The sequence below is a fragment of the Sceloporus occidentalis genome, unplaced genomic scaffold (assembly GCF_023333645.1).
Source record: "Sceloporus occidentalis isolate IW3139 unplaced genomic scaffold, rSceOcc1.0.p SCAF_5, whole genome shotgun sequence".
Lineage (NCBI taxonomy): Eukaryota > Metazoa > Chordata > Lepidosauria > Squamata > Phrynosomatidae > Sceloporus > Sceloporus occidentalis.
Genome location: NW_028316985.1, coordinates 152751657 through 152768903, shown reverse-complemented (window position 1 = coordinate 152768903; position 17247 = coordinate 152751657). Strand labels below are relative to the sequence as shown.

The following is a 17247-nucleotide window of genomic DNA, read 5'->3' as shown; positions in this document are numbered from 1 at the left end:
CCCTCATATTCTCCTTGCCTCCCTCTGAAGATTGTCTTCAGATGGTCAAGGGAGCCTGCTGAACAGGGAGGTGAATGGCAAAAGGGTTACTACATATTTTTGTGGAATCCAGCCGTTAGGGTGGTTCATTTTATAATAGTAAAAACTCAAATTGAAGCCAGGGACCAAGGCACCCCCTAGTTTAGTTCCAAATAATAAAGTAAACATTTCTCCAAAATTTCATGGTCATAACTCATTTAGAAGGCAGTGCTCAATAAGTGTTAAAAGTCGAAAAATGTAATTTTTTTTTTACTAAATTTCACAGGATAAACAAAAATAGCCAATACAAATGTAGGAAAGCCTAATAAATATATATGTAATAATTGATACTGTTAATACACTTGAAAAAAATTAAATTCACTTTGAGGTCGATGGTTGTACAATTTCTACAAGGGCTTTCTTTGTTGGTTCAGTTGGAATTTGCTTTCTGTTGGCTTCTACAACCTGCAGCAACAATTGATTTTCTTCTTCATCATGTGTGATCAGCTTGTTGTAGTTTTGGAACAGTTTAACACCCCTTTCTGCAATGTCATTAACTACTTTTAGATGTTTTTTTTACCAGTTGTATACTGTGGATCTTGCTCCCAGTCACTTGGTGGCCTTAATGTCTGGTCTATTTCAACTTTGACAATAGCCAAGACATTCTGCAGTTGGCAAAATCTGATAATTCACATTTTTCATTAAGTAAATTTGGATTTCCTCTTACCATTTGATGTGGAGGAACATCTTTTATGTTTTCAGGTGCTCTCCAGTGGACAGTTTTCAGTGGGTATCCCAACACCAACAACGTTAACTCAAATAGCTCTAAATAGCCATCTCTGGGAGTATATTTTTTCTCTAGAAGTGATGGTAGAGTTTTTCAAGTCCTCTTCTTCAGCAGTGAGATCCAAAGGTGCATAATCACTTTGAACTATTGAATACCAGGTTTCCTTAAACCTTTTGAACAGAGGGATATCAGGTGAGCTGGAAGGACCTAAGCATAGAGTAAATACTTTGCTTGGAATTATTTCCAATACATGATGGCAACATGCAAACTACAGTAACTCTATTTACTCTATGTTCAATCAAGATGCATGCTCCATTTTTAGTTCCAGTGTTAACTGCTGTCGTGTCAAAACCCTTTCCAATAATTTTATTGTCAAGATCTCATGATTTCAGGACAATATGAACTGCGTTGCCAGCATTTACTCCTGTGCCAACAAAATGAACAAAAATGGTAATTTTAAGCAAATTTTTTGGGGAAAAAACATTTGTTGAGCACTGCTTTCCTTTTCTTGTAGAATGCTGAAATTTTGTATAGTGTCTATTGTTATAAAGTGTAACAAAATTAGAGGGTACCTAGGTATATATGAATAACTTGAGTTTTTTGGACCACCTTTCTCCTTCATTGATAATCTGTCCAACAAAATACACTTTTTCAAGCATGTTAGTAATCCAGTTAATTTAAAAATTAGTCTTATGTGGAAATAATTTGTTACCCATTGTGCTGGAACATGTTTGAAAATGCACACTACTCAGACATAACAAGGTTCTTTCAAAAATCAGTTTAGTTCAATAATTTATCTTTTCTTTTTTCTTTTAGAGTTGCAGAGTTCTGCTAAAATCATAAGGGCAGGAAAATCAAATCTAAGGAAATCTAGTAAGGTATATATTGTTTTTATTATGATTATTAACCTTTATTTATGAAGCGCTGTAAATTTACACAGCGCTGTACATGCAATCTTTTAGTTAGACGGTTCCCTGCCCTCAGGCTTACAATCTAAAAAGACATGACACAGAAGGAGAAGGGAGTGGTGGAGGGAAAGGGTAAGAGGTCCAGCAGTTCCTCTCTACCTCCAAAGCCTGGACCAAGGCAGATGGACTGGAGGGAGGGCTTGGCTTCATAATGGATGGTTAATCTTCTTCCAGGGAAAATACATACTCTCAAGTAGGATAATACATATACAGTACATAGCAATACAGGAAATGGTTCGATAAACAGGCACCAAAAGAACATCAAATAGTAAGCGACAATTATGCAATGCCTGGGAAGGCTTCTCTGAACAGGATGGTTTTCAACTCCGTTTTGAAGCTGGTTAAAGAAGTGATGGCACTTGCTTGCGAGGGAAGAAGGTTCCAGCAGTGAGGGGCAGCGAGTGAAAAGGGGTGAATCCAGGATGGGGCAGAGGAAATCCTGGGCTGAGACAGCAGACCTTGACTACCAGAACGGAGGGCCCTAGTGGGAAGGTGAGGAGAAAGAAGGTCTGATAAGTAAGGAGGCGCCAGCCCATGGAGGGCTTTAAATGTCGACAGCAGGAGCTTATACTAAATGCGGAAAGGGAACAGTTTCAGAGACAGAGGCTGCATCCACGTTGCAGATATAATTTGGTTTTAGACCGCTATAACTGTTCTGACTCAATGCTAGGGAATACTGAAAATTGTACAGTGCTCCTGCTCCATATGCGGGCGCACCATATGTGGCTTCCTGTTTACATTGAAGTCACGTCACCATTAAATGAATGGCACATGCCCATTGTGTGCGTGAGCCCCTATTGAATGGGGCTCAAGCTTACGTGGGATTTGCCTTACGCAGGGGGTCCGGAACAGATCCCTCATGTAAGGCTAAGCTCCACTGTGGTATATTGTGGCACCAGAGTTGTCTGACAGGGAAGGCTAAACATAGAGCTATGGCAGTTAAAGTGGTGTCAATCTGGATTATTTTTGCATTGCAGATGATGCCTTATACTTGCAGTATGAAAATATGAGTGTACTAGCTGATCTGGCATTAATTGTGAGTTGAATATCGCTTATCTGGCATTCTGAAATACTCCAGAATCCCAAATTGTCCACACAGGTGGTTGAGATAGTGATTACCTTTGTTTTCTGACAATACAGTGTATACAAACTTAGTTTCGTACACAAAATTATTATAAAAATATATAAAAATTATCTTCTGGTTATGGGAATATGGTGTTTATGAAACATAAATGAATTCCATGTTAATACTTGGGTCCCATCTCCAAGATATCTCATTATATATATGCAAATATTACAAATCCAGAAAAATCTGAAATCCAAAACAGTTCTGGTCCCAAGCATTTCAAATAAGGAAGACTTAGCCTTACTATATCTTAAGCAGCAAGACTGTTGAATTTGCTGTTAAATTTTTTCAAAGGTTCAGTACTTTTCATTGGGATGGAACAAGTTCCCTTATCAATAGCTGTAAATGCATACAGTTGGAAATAACTAATACACAATAAAGTTAATTTAACTGACAAAATCTGGATATGATTTTATGAATGATTGCTACCCTATTAAGTATTCTGTAAGTAATTTCATAATACTACTGTCAAATTAGTATATCAAAATATCAAAAAGCTACATCTGTGTTAATTAAAAAGGGAGTATGTAGAAATGAAACTAATGTAATTTGTACTTTTTATATGCTATTTCCACTTTGATAAGTTTCCACTCTTTTAAAAAATGTATTATTAGTCACAAATTGCTATCTTTTCATAACTTTATACACAGAAACCCAAGTTCAAAGTTTTCTACACAACCTGTCAAGTAGACATACGCTGAAATAGTTGATGATTCTGGCTAAAAAAATAATAACTAAATGAACAATTAGCTCTATTTGTTTTGATTACCCTGATGCTGTGTGTGCTAGAGTTTGTGAACTCTAGCAAATTATCAGTTAATTGTCCAGAGGCGGTGGCTCTAGCTGCTTTTAAAACCATGGCATATTCCATCTGTCAGATGTAGATACTTATTTCCTTGCTCTTGAAGACGTGGTTTTGGCCAGATAATGAATTGTTTTTTATTATTGTTGCAGACAGATGACTTCAGTGATGCAGCAAATTGGCCAACACCAAGTGAAATTGCGAGCTCTGAAGTAGGTACTTGAGAGATGTTGTTTACTACTTCACCAGGGCAGATGCCACTTGTCTGTAAGCATCCGAGAGCAAACCTTTTACAGTGGGCTCTCTGTTCTATGATTTCAAGCAACCATGGATTATCATGCCCTGTGTTATAAAATGGCGGCAATGTGAGTGTGCACACTTCAGCGTGTCTGTGTTCTTATTGCCATCATTTAATGATAATGGGTGCCATCATTGCATTTTTTTCCTATCCATGACAAGACCCAGAATAGAACCCCATGGACCAATGCTGTTCTTTCCTCTTCTCACTATCTTGTCCTCATATCTGATATCCTCTTACGGTACATTTGTGTTGTCTGCATCATGCTGTTTTCCTGGTTATTAATAGCACCATGGCTACTTCATCTTCAAAAGACCAGAATAGTCAAGAACTATAGGCCCATGGTGATAGATAGTATCAGGAATTGAGACAAGTGACTATCATTGCTGAGAGAAATGAAGACACTCATACCCTTTTATGTAAGGACATGTCCCCCTTACACTGCTGCTGCCAATGTACTCTACCTGAATGTAGCAAAGTTGATAAAAACTAGAGGTATACAGGGGAAAAGGTTTTTTTAAAATTTAATTTGGATTTTTCATTTAAATAAGATTCAAAATTTTCTTCAAACAGTTAGAGCCTAGTTAGAGTCACATATAAGAATACTAGTCATACAGCTTCTGATTATACTCTGTAAATATGTGAAGAGCAGTGTGTGGAGATGGCACCTAACCTGATCAATCCCATTCTACAGGTGATATATATGAAATACACACTCTCTCTTGTCTCTGACTTGCCTCTCCCTGAAATGTGAATAGAAGGTTTGAGGAGACAGAGTAGAATCTGAATCCAGGTATAAATGCAAGGGATCATAATATTTATGAACTTAACATCAATCTGAAAAGAAGTTAGAATAATTGCTTAGCATATATGTGCTTTCTAATGAAACTTAAATCTTTGCAAATTTATTAGACTACATTAAACAAGAATGTACTTCTGCTTAAAAGCAGTGATAAAATAGAATGTTCCTCCCTATTGTTTAAACATTAATTTCAATCTTTCAGATTTGACCCTTTAAATAAGTAAGTGGTTTAAATTATAGTTAAAATCAATTCAATTTAAATAAAACCAACCCTGGATGCGGTGATAACAACTGATATGTGTTTCTGTTGCTCACCTACATGAAGTATGTTGCAGAGGTAGTGCCTATTGTTTTTTTTTAGCTGGAGGAGAACCCATCAGGTAGATTTGAGGGAGCAACTTGCTCTTTTTTCTCTCTCTTTTTTAGTTCTGATGTAAAAAAACAAGATTGCAGAGCAGGCTGCTTGTAAAAATGTGTAGCAGAGAGGGAAGGAGTGTAAAAATATATATTTTTTGTCGTTGTCGTTGTAATCTTTTGTTCATTTAGCACAATAAAAAATATACTTCATAAATTCCACAAAAAAGAAAAAGAAAAAGGGACCTGAATCAAATTGCTAGTCAAATCAATCAAATAAATAAATAGTCATCAATTTAATGAGACCAATTGAATCAATAGTATTATATGGGTGTTGACTAATCATCCAGTTGGTGTACAGTAGTTGGGGCTAGCAATTCAGTTTAGACCAGGAGAATTAAGTTTACATAATCACAGTATTAAAAGTATCGATATTAGGCAGTGTAATTGGTGCCTGTTGGTGTATTAATTTAAAGTAGAAACAAAGTATATTTTCTTAAACTAGCAAAGTCTCATAAGTTCTTGCTATTTGAAACTTGAGAGACTGAAGAGAGTGTGACAGAGAGCCTCAGGGCAACTGTAAAATGAAATCTAAACAAATGGTGTATGTTAAGCTGAAATAAAAACATGCATGCCTTCAGCTATGAGTGTTCTTAAGACATTGTGAATGTGTTAGCCTTAAAAATCAGTGCCTTTTCCAGAACAGAACAAACTGTATTTGTGTATGTAATGTCAGCACTATATAGCCTTGTTCTCAAAATCCCATTTCAGGTAGTTGATTAGATTGTTAGATTGTGATTTGATGACATTTGTACTGCAAGAGGAGTACAGGAGAACAAAGTGCACTTAGATGAAAATGCTGTACTCATTCTCTGCTAAACCACTTCAACATCTTATTTGTGATTCCTCAGCAATCAGACATAAGATATAGGTAGCATTATGTCATATAATTGTGCCTTATAATCAAGGAGAACATCCTGGAAAGCAGCTTGTTGAGCTAATTCATAACTCTTTCTAGAAGGTCTATGTCTATGGTTTGTGCTTATATTTTATGTGGTGTCTTGTTTTGGAGGCTTGAATCTGAGGCCTGTTTAGATCAATGAAAGAACAATAAATATATAGAATAGGGGAGTGGGTTTGTGTAGAAATGGTAGAAAACAGGATTTTTGATCAAACGTTGTGTCCAGGTATGAGGGCAAAATTGGTTATATGTATTTGAACAACTTGGAAAGTCAAGTCTAGCATTTTTGCTGTTATCTTTCAGTGTAAAAATATAAGTAATCATAATAAAAAAGCTCCAATCAAGAAAGAGAAAGAAGAAAAGAATGAAAGGAAGAGTAACAACAAGAGCAAGGAAAACCTGGAAGTAAATCCTGATATTCCTGGAGAAAATGTCAGTGAAGATGAGGCTCAGATTAACAGTCAAAGAAAAAAAGGTTGGCATTGATTAATATATTAATTCTATCTATAGTCTTAAGTATGTTAGCTGTGTTGATAACTTGTGTTAGTGAATTGGGCTGTGTTGTTCATTTGTACTCTTATTTTTGACATATTGCAGATGTAGTAATTGTCATTGGGATAAGCAAAATTTATGTGCAATGGAATGTTTGTTTCCCTGTGTTAAAACAATACTGGCTTGGTCCAAATTTTTGTTCTGTTTTTAGAAAGATTCCTTCTGCAAACAACAAAAAGATTTGGATCCAACTCAGTTTACTTTATAGCTTTATAGTTGCTCTGTTTACATGATTTCTAGGTACTATTTAGACTTTTCAGTGGGAAGTCTTAGTTTTCTGTTTAAATGCAACATAAACCTGTCTTATTCATGAAAATTATTTCATTAAATGTATTTTGCTCCTTTTGTGGAGAAAGTGTTTCTATTGAGAAAAAATACAGAATTATTTTACTAGAAATAACTAGAAACTCTTTCTACCTATTTTGAGGCCTTGCATTTGAAGAGGTGCATAGCCGTCTTCCCTCACCTTCCGGTACAGTTCATACTAAGTCTTATGTGGATATGATACAACCTGAAAGAGACCACGCTCGTTCTGCAGTTCAAAACTCAGGAAGGCTAGAGCTTCTGTTCTAGGAGAAAGGAAGATCAGTTTTCAGTTGCCAGGCAATTAATGTGTAAAGCAGCTTTTACTTGCTCATCTGTGTGGAGTTAAAAAGAGCATTCCTTTCTTTTTAAGACTTGTAAAAAACCCGTGGTTTAGCAGCGTGTACACAACATATTGGCTATATGTTCCATATGTTTTACGGGTCCATACATACAGGCCAAAATAAAGCTGCTTCGGGCCACTTTGGAGGTATGCTGTTTAAATGATGCATGCATCCTAAGAGTCCGGAAGCTGCACCAAAGCCATGCTCCAGTCCTTAGGCCTGGAGTGTGACTTTGGCACAACTTCTAGACTCTTAGGACGCATGCATAAACAGCATACCTTCAAAGTGACCCGAAGCAGCTTTATTTTGGCCTGTCTATATAGTACCATGGATTTGAGAGGATAAAGCAGGGGTACAAAGTATGCGAACCTTCAAATGTTCTTGAATTTTAACTCCCAGCAGTACTAGCCAGTGGTGAGAAATGCTGGGAACAATAGCGTCTGGAGGGCTGCATGATTCCTGTTCCTGGTATAGAGGGAAGGTTGGCTTTGCTATTATGCTGTTTGAATAGTATTTGTCTGAGAAGTTGGTGGAACTTAGTGAAGGGCTTCCCTCAAGATCTTTGAGCAAGGTTTCTCAATCAGGATTTCCTGGTACTCTAGAGTCTTGTGAGAAGTAGTTAGGGGTTCCATGAGAGATTGTGATTTTTTATATATATATATATATATATATATATATATATATATATATATATATAATCTGCAGCTCAATATATATCAACGTGAGAGATTTTGATTATATATATATATAATCACAATCTCTCATGTTGATGAGCTGCAGATATGATTCTTATGCAAGGTTTCTCTGAGACCTGAGAATTATTTCAAGGTTCTTCCAAGGTAAAAAGGTTGAGAAAGGCTGTCTTAGAATTTGGGCAGGTGCATATAGGAAAATACAGTCCTTCAGGTACCTTAGACCGAAGCTGTATAGGGCTTTACAGGTTATGACGGTTACTCAGAAATGGGCTGGCAGCCAGTGGAGCTGTTGAAACAAGATTGTATGCTCTCAGCAGCCTATGAAACCTGTTGAAGTGTTAAACACACTGTGATTAAACCATTCAAGCTCTTTAAAAGTGTGTGTGTGAGAGAGAATTTGCTGTTGCTTGATTATTAGACTCAGCAGATGAAAAAGTTTCCTCAACATAATACAGTATGATCCCCAAATCCACCAGGGATATGTTAGCAGACTTATGGTGGAAACTGCAGAAAATGGTGAACTCTACTGAAATGAAAGAATTCCAGTGGAAGTTGACTCTGGAGATTCCTAGACATAACACCTCTCTAGGCATTTCTTGGTCTTCCAGTGTTATTCTATGGTCAGAAGCAAACCATAGAATCGCACCGGAGGACATAGAAAATGCCTAGAGAGTACATATTTTTTTCAGATGGAGGTAAGTGAAACTGCAGGTACTGGTCCCATGGATGTGGGGGCCGTATTGTATACATCTGATATGAGATGTTGTGGCACATGTGGATAGAGGCCTTGGTTCACTATAACAGGACCTTAATAATCTAGAGTCTGTGTTAAGTAAGTATCCATGATAATATACTCCATCAAGTTCAGAAATCATCTTCTGATTACCTTCCACTCTAATCTTTCCTGAGACTGAGGCTAGAGGTTACATGGTACAGGTTGAGTCTCCCTTATCTGAAATGCTTGGGACCAGAAGTGTTTTGGTTTTGGTTGTGGTTTGTTTGTTTGTTTGTTTTCTTTTCTTTTCTTTTTTGGAGGGGGGGATTTTAGAATATTTGCATAAGCATAAGGAGATATCTTGGATACGGGACCCAAGTCTAAACATGAAATTTAATTATGTTTCATATACACATATTCTGAAGGTAATTTTATACCTAATATTTTTAATTTGTGCATGAAACAAAGTCCATGTTCTCTGAACCATCAGAAAACAATGGCGTCACTATCTCAGCCACCCATATGGACAATTTTGGATTTTGGGATAGGGGATACTCAACTTGTAGTGAGCATTTGTGCATATACTCTGTATAAGTACTGTATATACATATGAATGTAAGTCATGGCAACCAACACTTAAGAAATAATTGTATTAATTACGTACTCAATGAATATTCTTAACAACATTGTAGTTCTCTATTTTACACTTGAAGGTAACAAGCACAGATGGGTACCACTTCATTTAGATGTATTGAAACCAGAAAACCAAGATAGACCAGGATCTCGGAACAGTTCAAGATCTCAACCAGAAACTAGCAAACTTGTGCCACACAACAACAGACGCAATGAGACAAGAAATAGTATGTCACTTAAATTCTACTGAAAACTTTTAAATGTGTCATTGATTTGTGCATATTAAAATCTCCATTATGTTACTACAGGATTTTATACTTTTCCTATTTCCAAAAAGGTTGGCGACGGGATAGGGATAAGCGAGAGGATCATGATGAAGTCTCCAGTGTGAGAAGTGAAGGTGGTAGTGTTCGAGGATTTTACCGAGGAAGAAGCAGAGGCAGGGGAAGGGGAAGAGGACGTGGAAGAGGAAACCCTCGAAGTATGAAAATAAGAAATTATTAATAGATAATGTTATTGAACAAAAGCCTGTTACACTGTAAACTGGCCTCCTGTAATGGCTAAAACCTAATGCCAGATCATGGTTTCCTGTGTAAATAATCCTTTTGTTTGTGCTTACTCCTCCCTATCATTCCCTGAATGCTTCAGTCACCCCCACTCCTTTTTGTTCTAAGTGGCAAGCCGAAGTTTAAAATGTGTTTAGAATATTGGTTCTCTGGTTGGAGGAGCAGATTCAACCAGAAAGGGTTAACTTCTCTTTGTCTACAATGCAAAGCCAACATGGTTTTCTATTTTCTATCTCAGAGTAGTTCTGAAACTTAATTAGTATCTCTTTTCCTTCTCTGTTTCTTTTCCTATCAATGTTTAGTCATGGTACGGCTGTGAAATTAGAGACTGGGTCTCACATGAGTTTATTTGAATGCCTTGTATCTTGGCATAGGTGCCTGGTATGCTCCAACAGCCATCAGGAACTATGCACATTTCAATCCTGTTGTTCAGGATCGCTGCTGTACCCTCCATTCTCTGTCCATAGCTCAATGGCAGACAGCTTTCCTCATTAAATATGGCAGGAACCTTGCATGACATATCATTCTGTGTTTCATGGCCCTTGACTTCTTTATACTCTTGTTATGGAAGCTGCATTGTTGAGTGGGAACCTAGCTTAGTGTTATGCTTAGTGTTCTTAGGCTCCTCATCCTCTTTCCAGTTCCTGGAGGGGAAGCCATCATAGAGGGGTTTTTTTAAAGGCTGAAAAGCCATCTTTACATGACTGGTTTATTATTTTTTCCTAGTATATATTGTACCACTCTTCCCCATTTTTTATTTTTTAATACAGTAGTTCCCAAAGTGGGTGGTATAGCCCCATGAAGCCAGTGGAAAGATCCGGGGGGGGGGGGGGGGTTTGAGGGAAAAATAGGGCAGAAAGGGGGCGCTCTTCAGTCATAATGTTGGTGCACACGAAAGATGAGAAGAACCAGTGGCCTTTAGGACCATGGTGGGGATGATGACTGCATTACACTTCTATTTTCAGAGTCCCTTAAAACCACCACACAGCCTCATTAATCACAATCTCTCATTCTGCTCTTTGCCGGCCTGCATGAGCTCACTCCTACGGCACCATTTTGGGACAGACTGACTGGAGTGAGGAGTTAGATCACGTGATAGTAAAGGAGAAGCAGTAGCAAAAAGGAGCTTTCAAATTTTGTTATTGTTAACTGCCTTCAAATCAATCTTGATTCATGGCGACCCTGTGGATGAGACATCTCCAAGACCCTCTGTCTTCCACTGCTCTGCCTAATTGCAACCCCTTACCTGTGACCTCTTTAATAGAGTCCATCCATCTGGCATCTGGCCTTTCTCTCTTTTTACTTCCCTCCACCTTTCCCAGCATTATTGTCTTTTCCTTCTCATGATGTGTCCGAAGTACGAGAGCCTCAGTTTGGTCATCTTGGCTTCCATGGAGGTTTCCAGCTTGATCTGCTGTAGGACCTATTTGTTTGTCCTTCAGCACTCTTTTCCAGCACCACAACTCAAATGAATTGATTTTCTTCCTATCATCTTTCTTAACTGTCCAGCTTTCACATCCATACATGGTAATAGGGAATACAGTGGCTTGTATGATTCTAACTTTTGTGCTGAGTTGTATATCTTTGCATTTTAGAATCTTTTCTTGTTCTTTCATAGCCACCCTCTCTATTCTTAATCTTCTTCTGATTTCCTAACTGCCATTTCCCATTTCTATCAATGTTTGATCCCAGGCATGGGAATTCTTTTACTATGTCTGTTTCTTCATTGTCTAGGTTGAACTTGTGAAGTTCCTCAGTGGTCATTACTTTTGTTTTCTTTATGTTCAGCATTAAGCCTGCCTTGCACTTTCTTCTTTGATCTTCCTTAGTAGGTGTTCCAGGTCTTTGAGGTTTTCTGCTAGTACTTTGGTGTCATCTGCATATCTTAGATTGTTGATATTCCTTCCTTCTATTTTCAGTTCTCCTTCTTCTGTGTCCAAGCCTGCTTTTCTTATAATATGTTCTTCATACAAGTTGAACAGATAGGGTGAAAAGATGCAGCCTTGCCTGACCCCTTTGCCAATTGGAAACCATTCTGTTTCTCCATATTCTGTTCTGACATGGCCACACAATTTCTACTCCTGGTTTAGTAAGACATTGATTTACTATATTGGTTACATTTGGAATTAGGAGAGTCAAACTAAAGGTTCATCTTGTTTGGCACTTTTATTTGAAGGATAATCAGCTGATATTGGCTCACAAATCACGTTAATGGCTCACAAATAAATCATGTCAATACCATTGCAGTGTGTTCCAGCGTCTGGGAGTCCTGGATAGTAGTATTGTCTCAGACTTATCTTTTATTTTCAAGTGGTTTTCCCTAATATTTTGAACTTTCCATTTTCATTTACTTAGCTGATTCTAGTGACTTTTCTGCTGCAATTTATGATTTCTCTTCTTAATAGTTAGGATCAGTTTAGATAAACATGTGACACATTGTTGAAGTTTCTGTTATTTTGTCCCATACTGATATGATACCCAGTTTGTTCCTTTTCTTATCAGTTTGGAGGAATCCTTTTAGAGTTCTTCATGTTCTTCTTGTGAATTTAATATCTTAAACAATATATTGTCACCTGCAGTATTATCTCTTTTAATAGGTAGCACCACAGCACATGATAATAAAAAAATTAAGCTGTCTCAGTGCCATCCTCCTGTCACAGAAAGAAAAGAATACCAGTTTTGGAAATAGATTTTAATCTTTGTTACCTTTCTGCTCATGTTTACAACCATCATGGAGATAAAATACAGATTTATATATGTGGCTTGTTCTCCGCTGCTCCAGAAATTAGGCCACAGAGCAATGAAAAAGAAGAAAAGAGATTCTACCTAAACATTAGGAAGAACCTCTTGATAGTGAGAGCCGTCTGACTGTGGAATATGGTGCCTTGGAGTATGGTGCAGTCCCCTCCTTTGGAGGTTTTTATGCTTAGACTAGATGGCCATCTCTTGAGAGTGCTTTGACTACATATTCCTGCATGGCAGGGGGTTGGACTGGATGGCCCTTGTGGTTTCTTCTATGATTCTACATAATGTTTTTATTCATGAAACAAATTTTGTGTACATTGAACCATTAAAAAGCAAAGGTGTCACTATCACTATCTCACCGCCCCTGCCCCCTTGCAGTGCGAACAATTTTGGATTTGGGAGTAATTTGGATTTTGGAATTCCAGATAAGGGATACTCAACCTATATATAGTGGATCTGTTTTATAAGCCGACATTTGTTGTTGTCTGCCTTTAAGTCATTTCCAACTTCTGGAGACCATAAGGTGACACTATCACAGGGTTTTCATAGCAATATGTGTTCAGGGAATTTTGCCTTTCCTTCTTATGAGGCTGAGAGATTGTGAGTTGGCCATGTCACCCAGTGGATTTCCATGGCTGAGTGGGGATTCAAACCTTGATCTCCAAAGCCATAGTTCAATGCTCAAACCACAATACCATGCTGGGTCTCAGAAGCAAATATACTATACAGCAATACCACAGTATAAGAGACACACTGCCTGCAATCTCTGAAGCACCACCGACTAAATGAAGACTAAAGGAGCACTGCCCACAGTCTCAGAAACATCAGGAACTGAACGCAGAAGCACCAATGACTGAACACAGAGAGAAGGGAAATAAGGCACCAAGCAGCACTCACTTTGGACTTTGCACACGCAAACTGCTTGCAAAGTGAACAGAGAGGCAAAAGGCACCAAGCTTCCATAGTCTGTTGCCTTTTCCCCCTTTCAGTTCACTTTGCAAGCAGTGTGTGCACAGTCCAAAGCGAGCCTCTGTAGGAAGAAATGACAGAAGCTGGCTCCTTCCACACTTCCAAATTACAGAAACATGTTCCATTAATTCAAAGAGGGGTCCACCCTTTCCATAGATATTATGGTCCCAAGCAAGCCTTAAAGTCAAGAGAACTAGTGAAAGAGCAGACCTTTCATGTATTTAATGGAACCTGTCTGTAATTTGTAAGTGTAGAAAGAATGAGGTGTTGAAAAGCGAGGTGTCAAAGTATGGGCTTCCTGTACAAGGGACAGTCGATGAGTAGCCTATATCAACCCATCCCATATTTATGGAGGTGGGGAAGTTGTCTAACTCTATGTTAGCATGTTGGATTTTCCTTGTACAAATCTCATTTTCTGCCATTTCTCTACAAATAACCATTTGCCCTGCTAGGATATCCATTGTGTTTGTGGTACTGTCCACAAATTCGTATATACTAAAGAAGTGCTGAGTAGCGAAATGGTCATTGGCAAATATTTTTATAAAACACTACAAGATTGAACTAGCTTCTGCTGCAACGATGTATAGAATGCCTCACCTCAGCACATTCTTCCCTCTAGTGCAACTGCCTAATTTCTGCAAGATATTATATGCAGCTGTTGTATACCTTGCAGCTTATGCCTCCTATACTATAGTATTTAGGAGAATGGAATATAAATACTCACTGTGAAGACACATTGTTTGAATGAGGTATCCAACTCCACATTTTGTACAGTGGGTTTGGTAATGTAAATACCTAGTTAAGATATAAATCCACATCTTTTCCCTTGTTTACAACTCTTGATTTTGCTCCCTACCTTTAAAAAAAATAATCACATATATCTACTTTTGTTCTAAGCCAGGTCAAAAAACAGAACTGGGGCATACAGGAAGAGTAGATAAGAGTTTTAAAAAGTGCATATGGTTCTTGATTTCACAGGAGATGTAGCCCACAGATGCTCCAGATGTCAGATAGGAAGGACTTAACATTGTGTACAGATGTTCTGTTCTGCTCTATCACTCTACTTGCATGTTAACTTAGAGAATTCCAAACACTTAGGCAAGGCTTCCATTTAAAATAAAATCCTATAACTATAATGTAATTTTTTATTCACTTTTTCTCTACATATTAATTCTGAAGTGAACCATGAATATTCATATGGCTATCGAGAACAGTACAATGAAAGGAATGATCAGTTGTTTCAATCAGATCTTAACACAAGTATGATGTATTACTACGATGATGGAACAGGAGTACAGATGTATACTGTGGATGAAACACTGCTTAAAGAATACATTAAACGCCAAATGTAAGTAAATTGCTTAATGTGGGTGGGGGAGTGGTTGGGGAAGAGAGATTCTATGCAAAATCTGTCTTCATGTAAGACGTGTAGGGTAATTTAAGTTTTCTAAGGCTTCAGGTTCTGGTAAAGACACAAAATATTTAAATATGAAAAATATCATTTGGGGGCATGGCGTTTACATGATGCATGTCCCCAAAGCAGCTGGAAGCCACAACGAGGCTGTGCCAAGGTGGCAAGAGCTGGTCAAAAAAGGCGCTGATAAGGTCAAGGGAACGCAGGCAACTTTGGGAGCAGACTGTGCAGTCACTGCGGTCCCGGGGTCAAAGCAGCCACAGGCCACTCCTTCTGGGCCATCTGGTTTGGCCCTAATCAACTTGATTATTTGTAATTACTATTGTGTTTGAAAACAAATTACTTTCAGCCATAACATAACAATATAAACCAGTTATTGTAGGGAAAGGTGGAGACGTAGAGAAAGGTGGTTATTTCAAAGAGTCGTACAAGTAAAAATCCAGAAATCTCTTGTGAAGAGGTAGCTCATGCATTGGTAGACTTCATTTTCACTAATATTATTTTCCTGTTTTGCTTTAGTCCGTGGCTTTTATTGCCCTTGTATTCTGTGCAGCTCATTGTACTCTTGCTTTCTTTGTTACAGTTCATTCAAAAATGAAGAGCAATAACATCTTTAAGGGCAAAAAGTATATGGCATGAGGCTATCCATTTCAAATTTTATTACATTTTTCCTTATTCTTGCTGTTGGGCCTTGTGAGACCTGACACAGAACAGTGCAAGTGTCATGTCAGGAAAATCAGCTGGCTTCCAGTGCCCTCAAACAAGTGAGGAAGGAACATAGACATTTCTTCATTGGTCAGATTTCTGAGCTTGCAGTATAGTATCCAGACTCTCTAAGGTAGGACATGGTGATGTCCCCTCTGAAATTCACCAAAATGCCAGCATAACATTGGTCACATCTTCAACTTCTATGGTTACTAGTAGGATTTTGACAAGTATCAAAACTCTTACTGAATAAGAATCCTTAATTGGATTGGAATATATTTACTATTTCAAACATTCTAGCATTTCAAATATTCTAATTTAAAGACTGCATTTTTTTTCTCTTCCAGAATGAACTGGAAGGTCCTGCGAGTTCTCCCTTGTTTACTAATAAGAATCTTAGTTTTACTTTCTACTGTCCTCCTGTTTCATAAATTATAAAAGGTAGAATATCTGAGTTTCTGGAATATACAGAAGTCTGCAGAAAAGTCTACAGAACTTGCTAGATTATTCGTCATCCATGTAGTTATATTGCTGATCCTAATTTTAATAATGTGTTTGACTTTGGAAACATATTTTTCTGAATGAAACAAATGTGTTTGGTGAACAACCATATAGGAAGGGAAATTTACATATGTGTATTAAAAAAATCTACTCAGCATTTGTTATAATCCAAACCTTTTTGGGATCATCTCATTAAAAACATTTCTTTTTTTTTACTTTATTTTTAAATTTATTGTTAGAATCAAAATACATAAAATAACAGTTGTTAGTTACAAACTGCATCTTCATGTACCTTCTAAATTTTCTATTTACATCTTTTTTATATATATCCAGTCTTGAGTATAAAAAGACAAATGAAATATTATACACCCTTGCCATCATTTCCATCATGATTTATACAATCTTGAAATATAATATTGTTCTCTTCCTGTAATATTACTCTTCATCTCTCATTTATGCTTGCGATCTTAATGTTATCATTAAAAACATTTCTGTATATTCATTATAGTGTGTATCAAAAGGATATCTTGCAAAAATCATCTTGGGGGAAAATATCTGTTTTAAAACCGTTTGAATGATTCACCTTCTGAAATTCATAAAAGGAGTTTTAACATTTTCAGTAATACCCACCATCTGTCAAAGGTTTTTTTCCTCCATGGTGGAATTTAGCAAAGATGATTTTTCAGTAGTGAAGTATTGTGTCTGGCTTTAAGACTTTTGAAACATTGTGCAGAGTTCTGAATATTACCTGGAGTTCAGCACTTAATATTTTTGGTTTTGTTTGCATTCCTATTATGTGTGAACCTTAGTGCTGAAGGAAAAGGCTTTCTGCTTTTGGGCCATCTCTTCTTCTCATTTGTCATATGAAAACATTCACTTTTTCTAATTAGCATCATTGTTGTTGCTTTGATGCTGAATTTAAGCTATGTCACATCATGTTAAGCTATGTCCTGTCAGGCAGTGGGGAAAATGTATGTTGTATATCATCA

The 17247-nt window shown here is 37.4% G+C and overlaps 1 protein-coding gene across 6 annotated transcripts in view; it reads left to right on the top strand.

Annotated features, from left to right (window-relative positions):
- The window catches only part of LARP1B (La ribonucleoprotein 1B), a 56342-nt gene that overhangs the window by 5967 nt on the left and 33128 nt on the right, over positions 1-17247 (top strand). For 4 of the 6 annotated variants that reach the window (XR_016281338.1, XM_089525823.1, XM_089525820.1 and 1 more), the window contains exons 2-7: positions 1622-1683; positions 3854-3913; positions 6420-6591; positions 9418-9585; positions 9696-9839; positions 14818-14986. Coding sequence is in view for 5 of the 6 variants with exons in the window: in XM_089525823.1 (XP_089381949.1) it covers positions 1622-1683; positions 3854-3913; positions 6420-6591; positions 9418-9585; positions 9696-9839; positions 14818-14986 (775 nt within the window). In the remaining variant the exon portion in view is untranslated. The remainder of the gene's footprint in view (positions 1-1621; positions 1684-3853; positions 3914-6419; positions 6592-9417; positions 9586-9695; positions 9840-14817; positions 14987-17247) is intronic. The other 2 variants (XM_089525819.1, XM_089525821.1) reach the window with 1 other exon arrangement.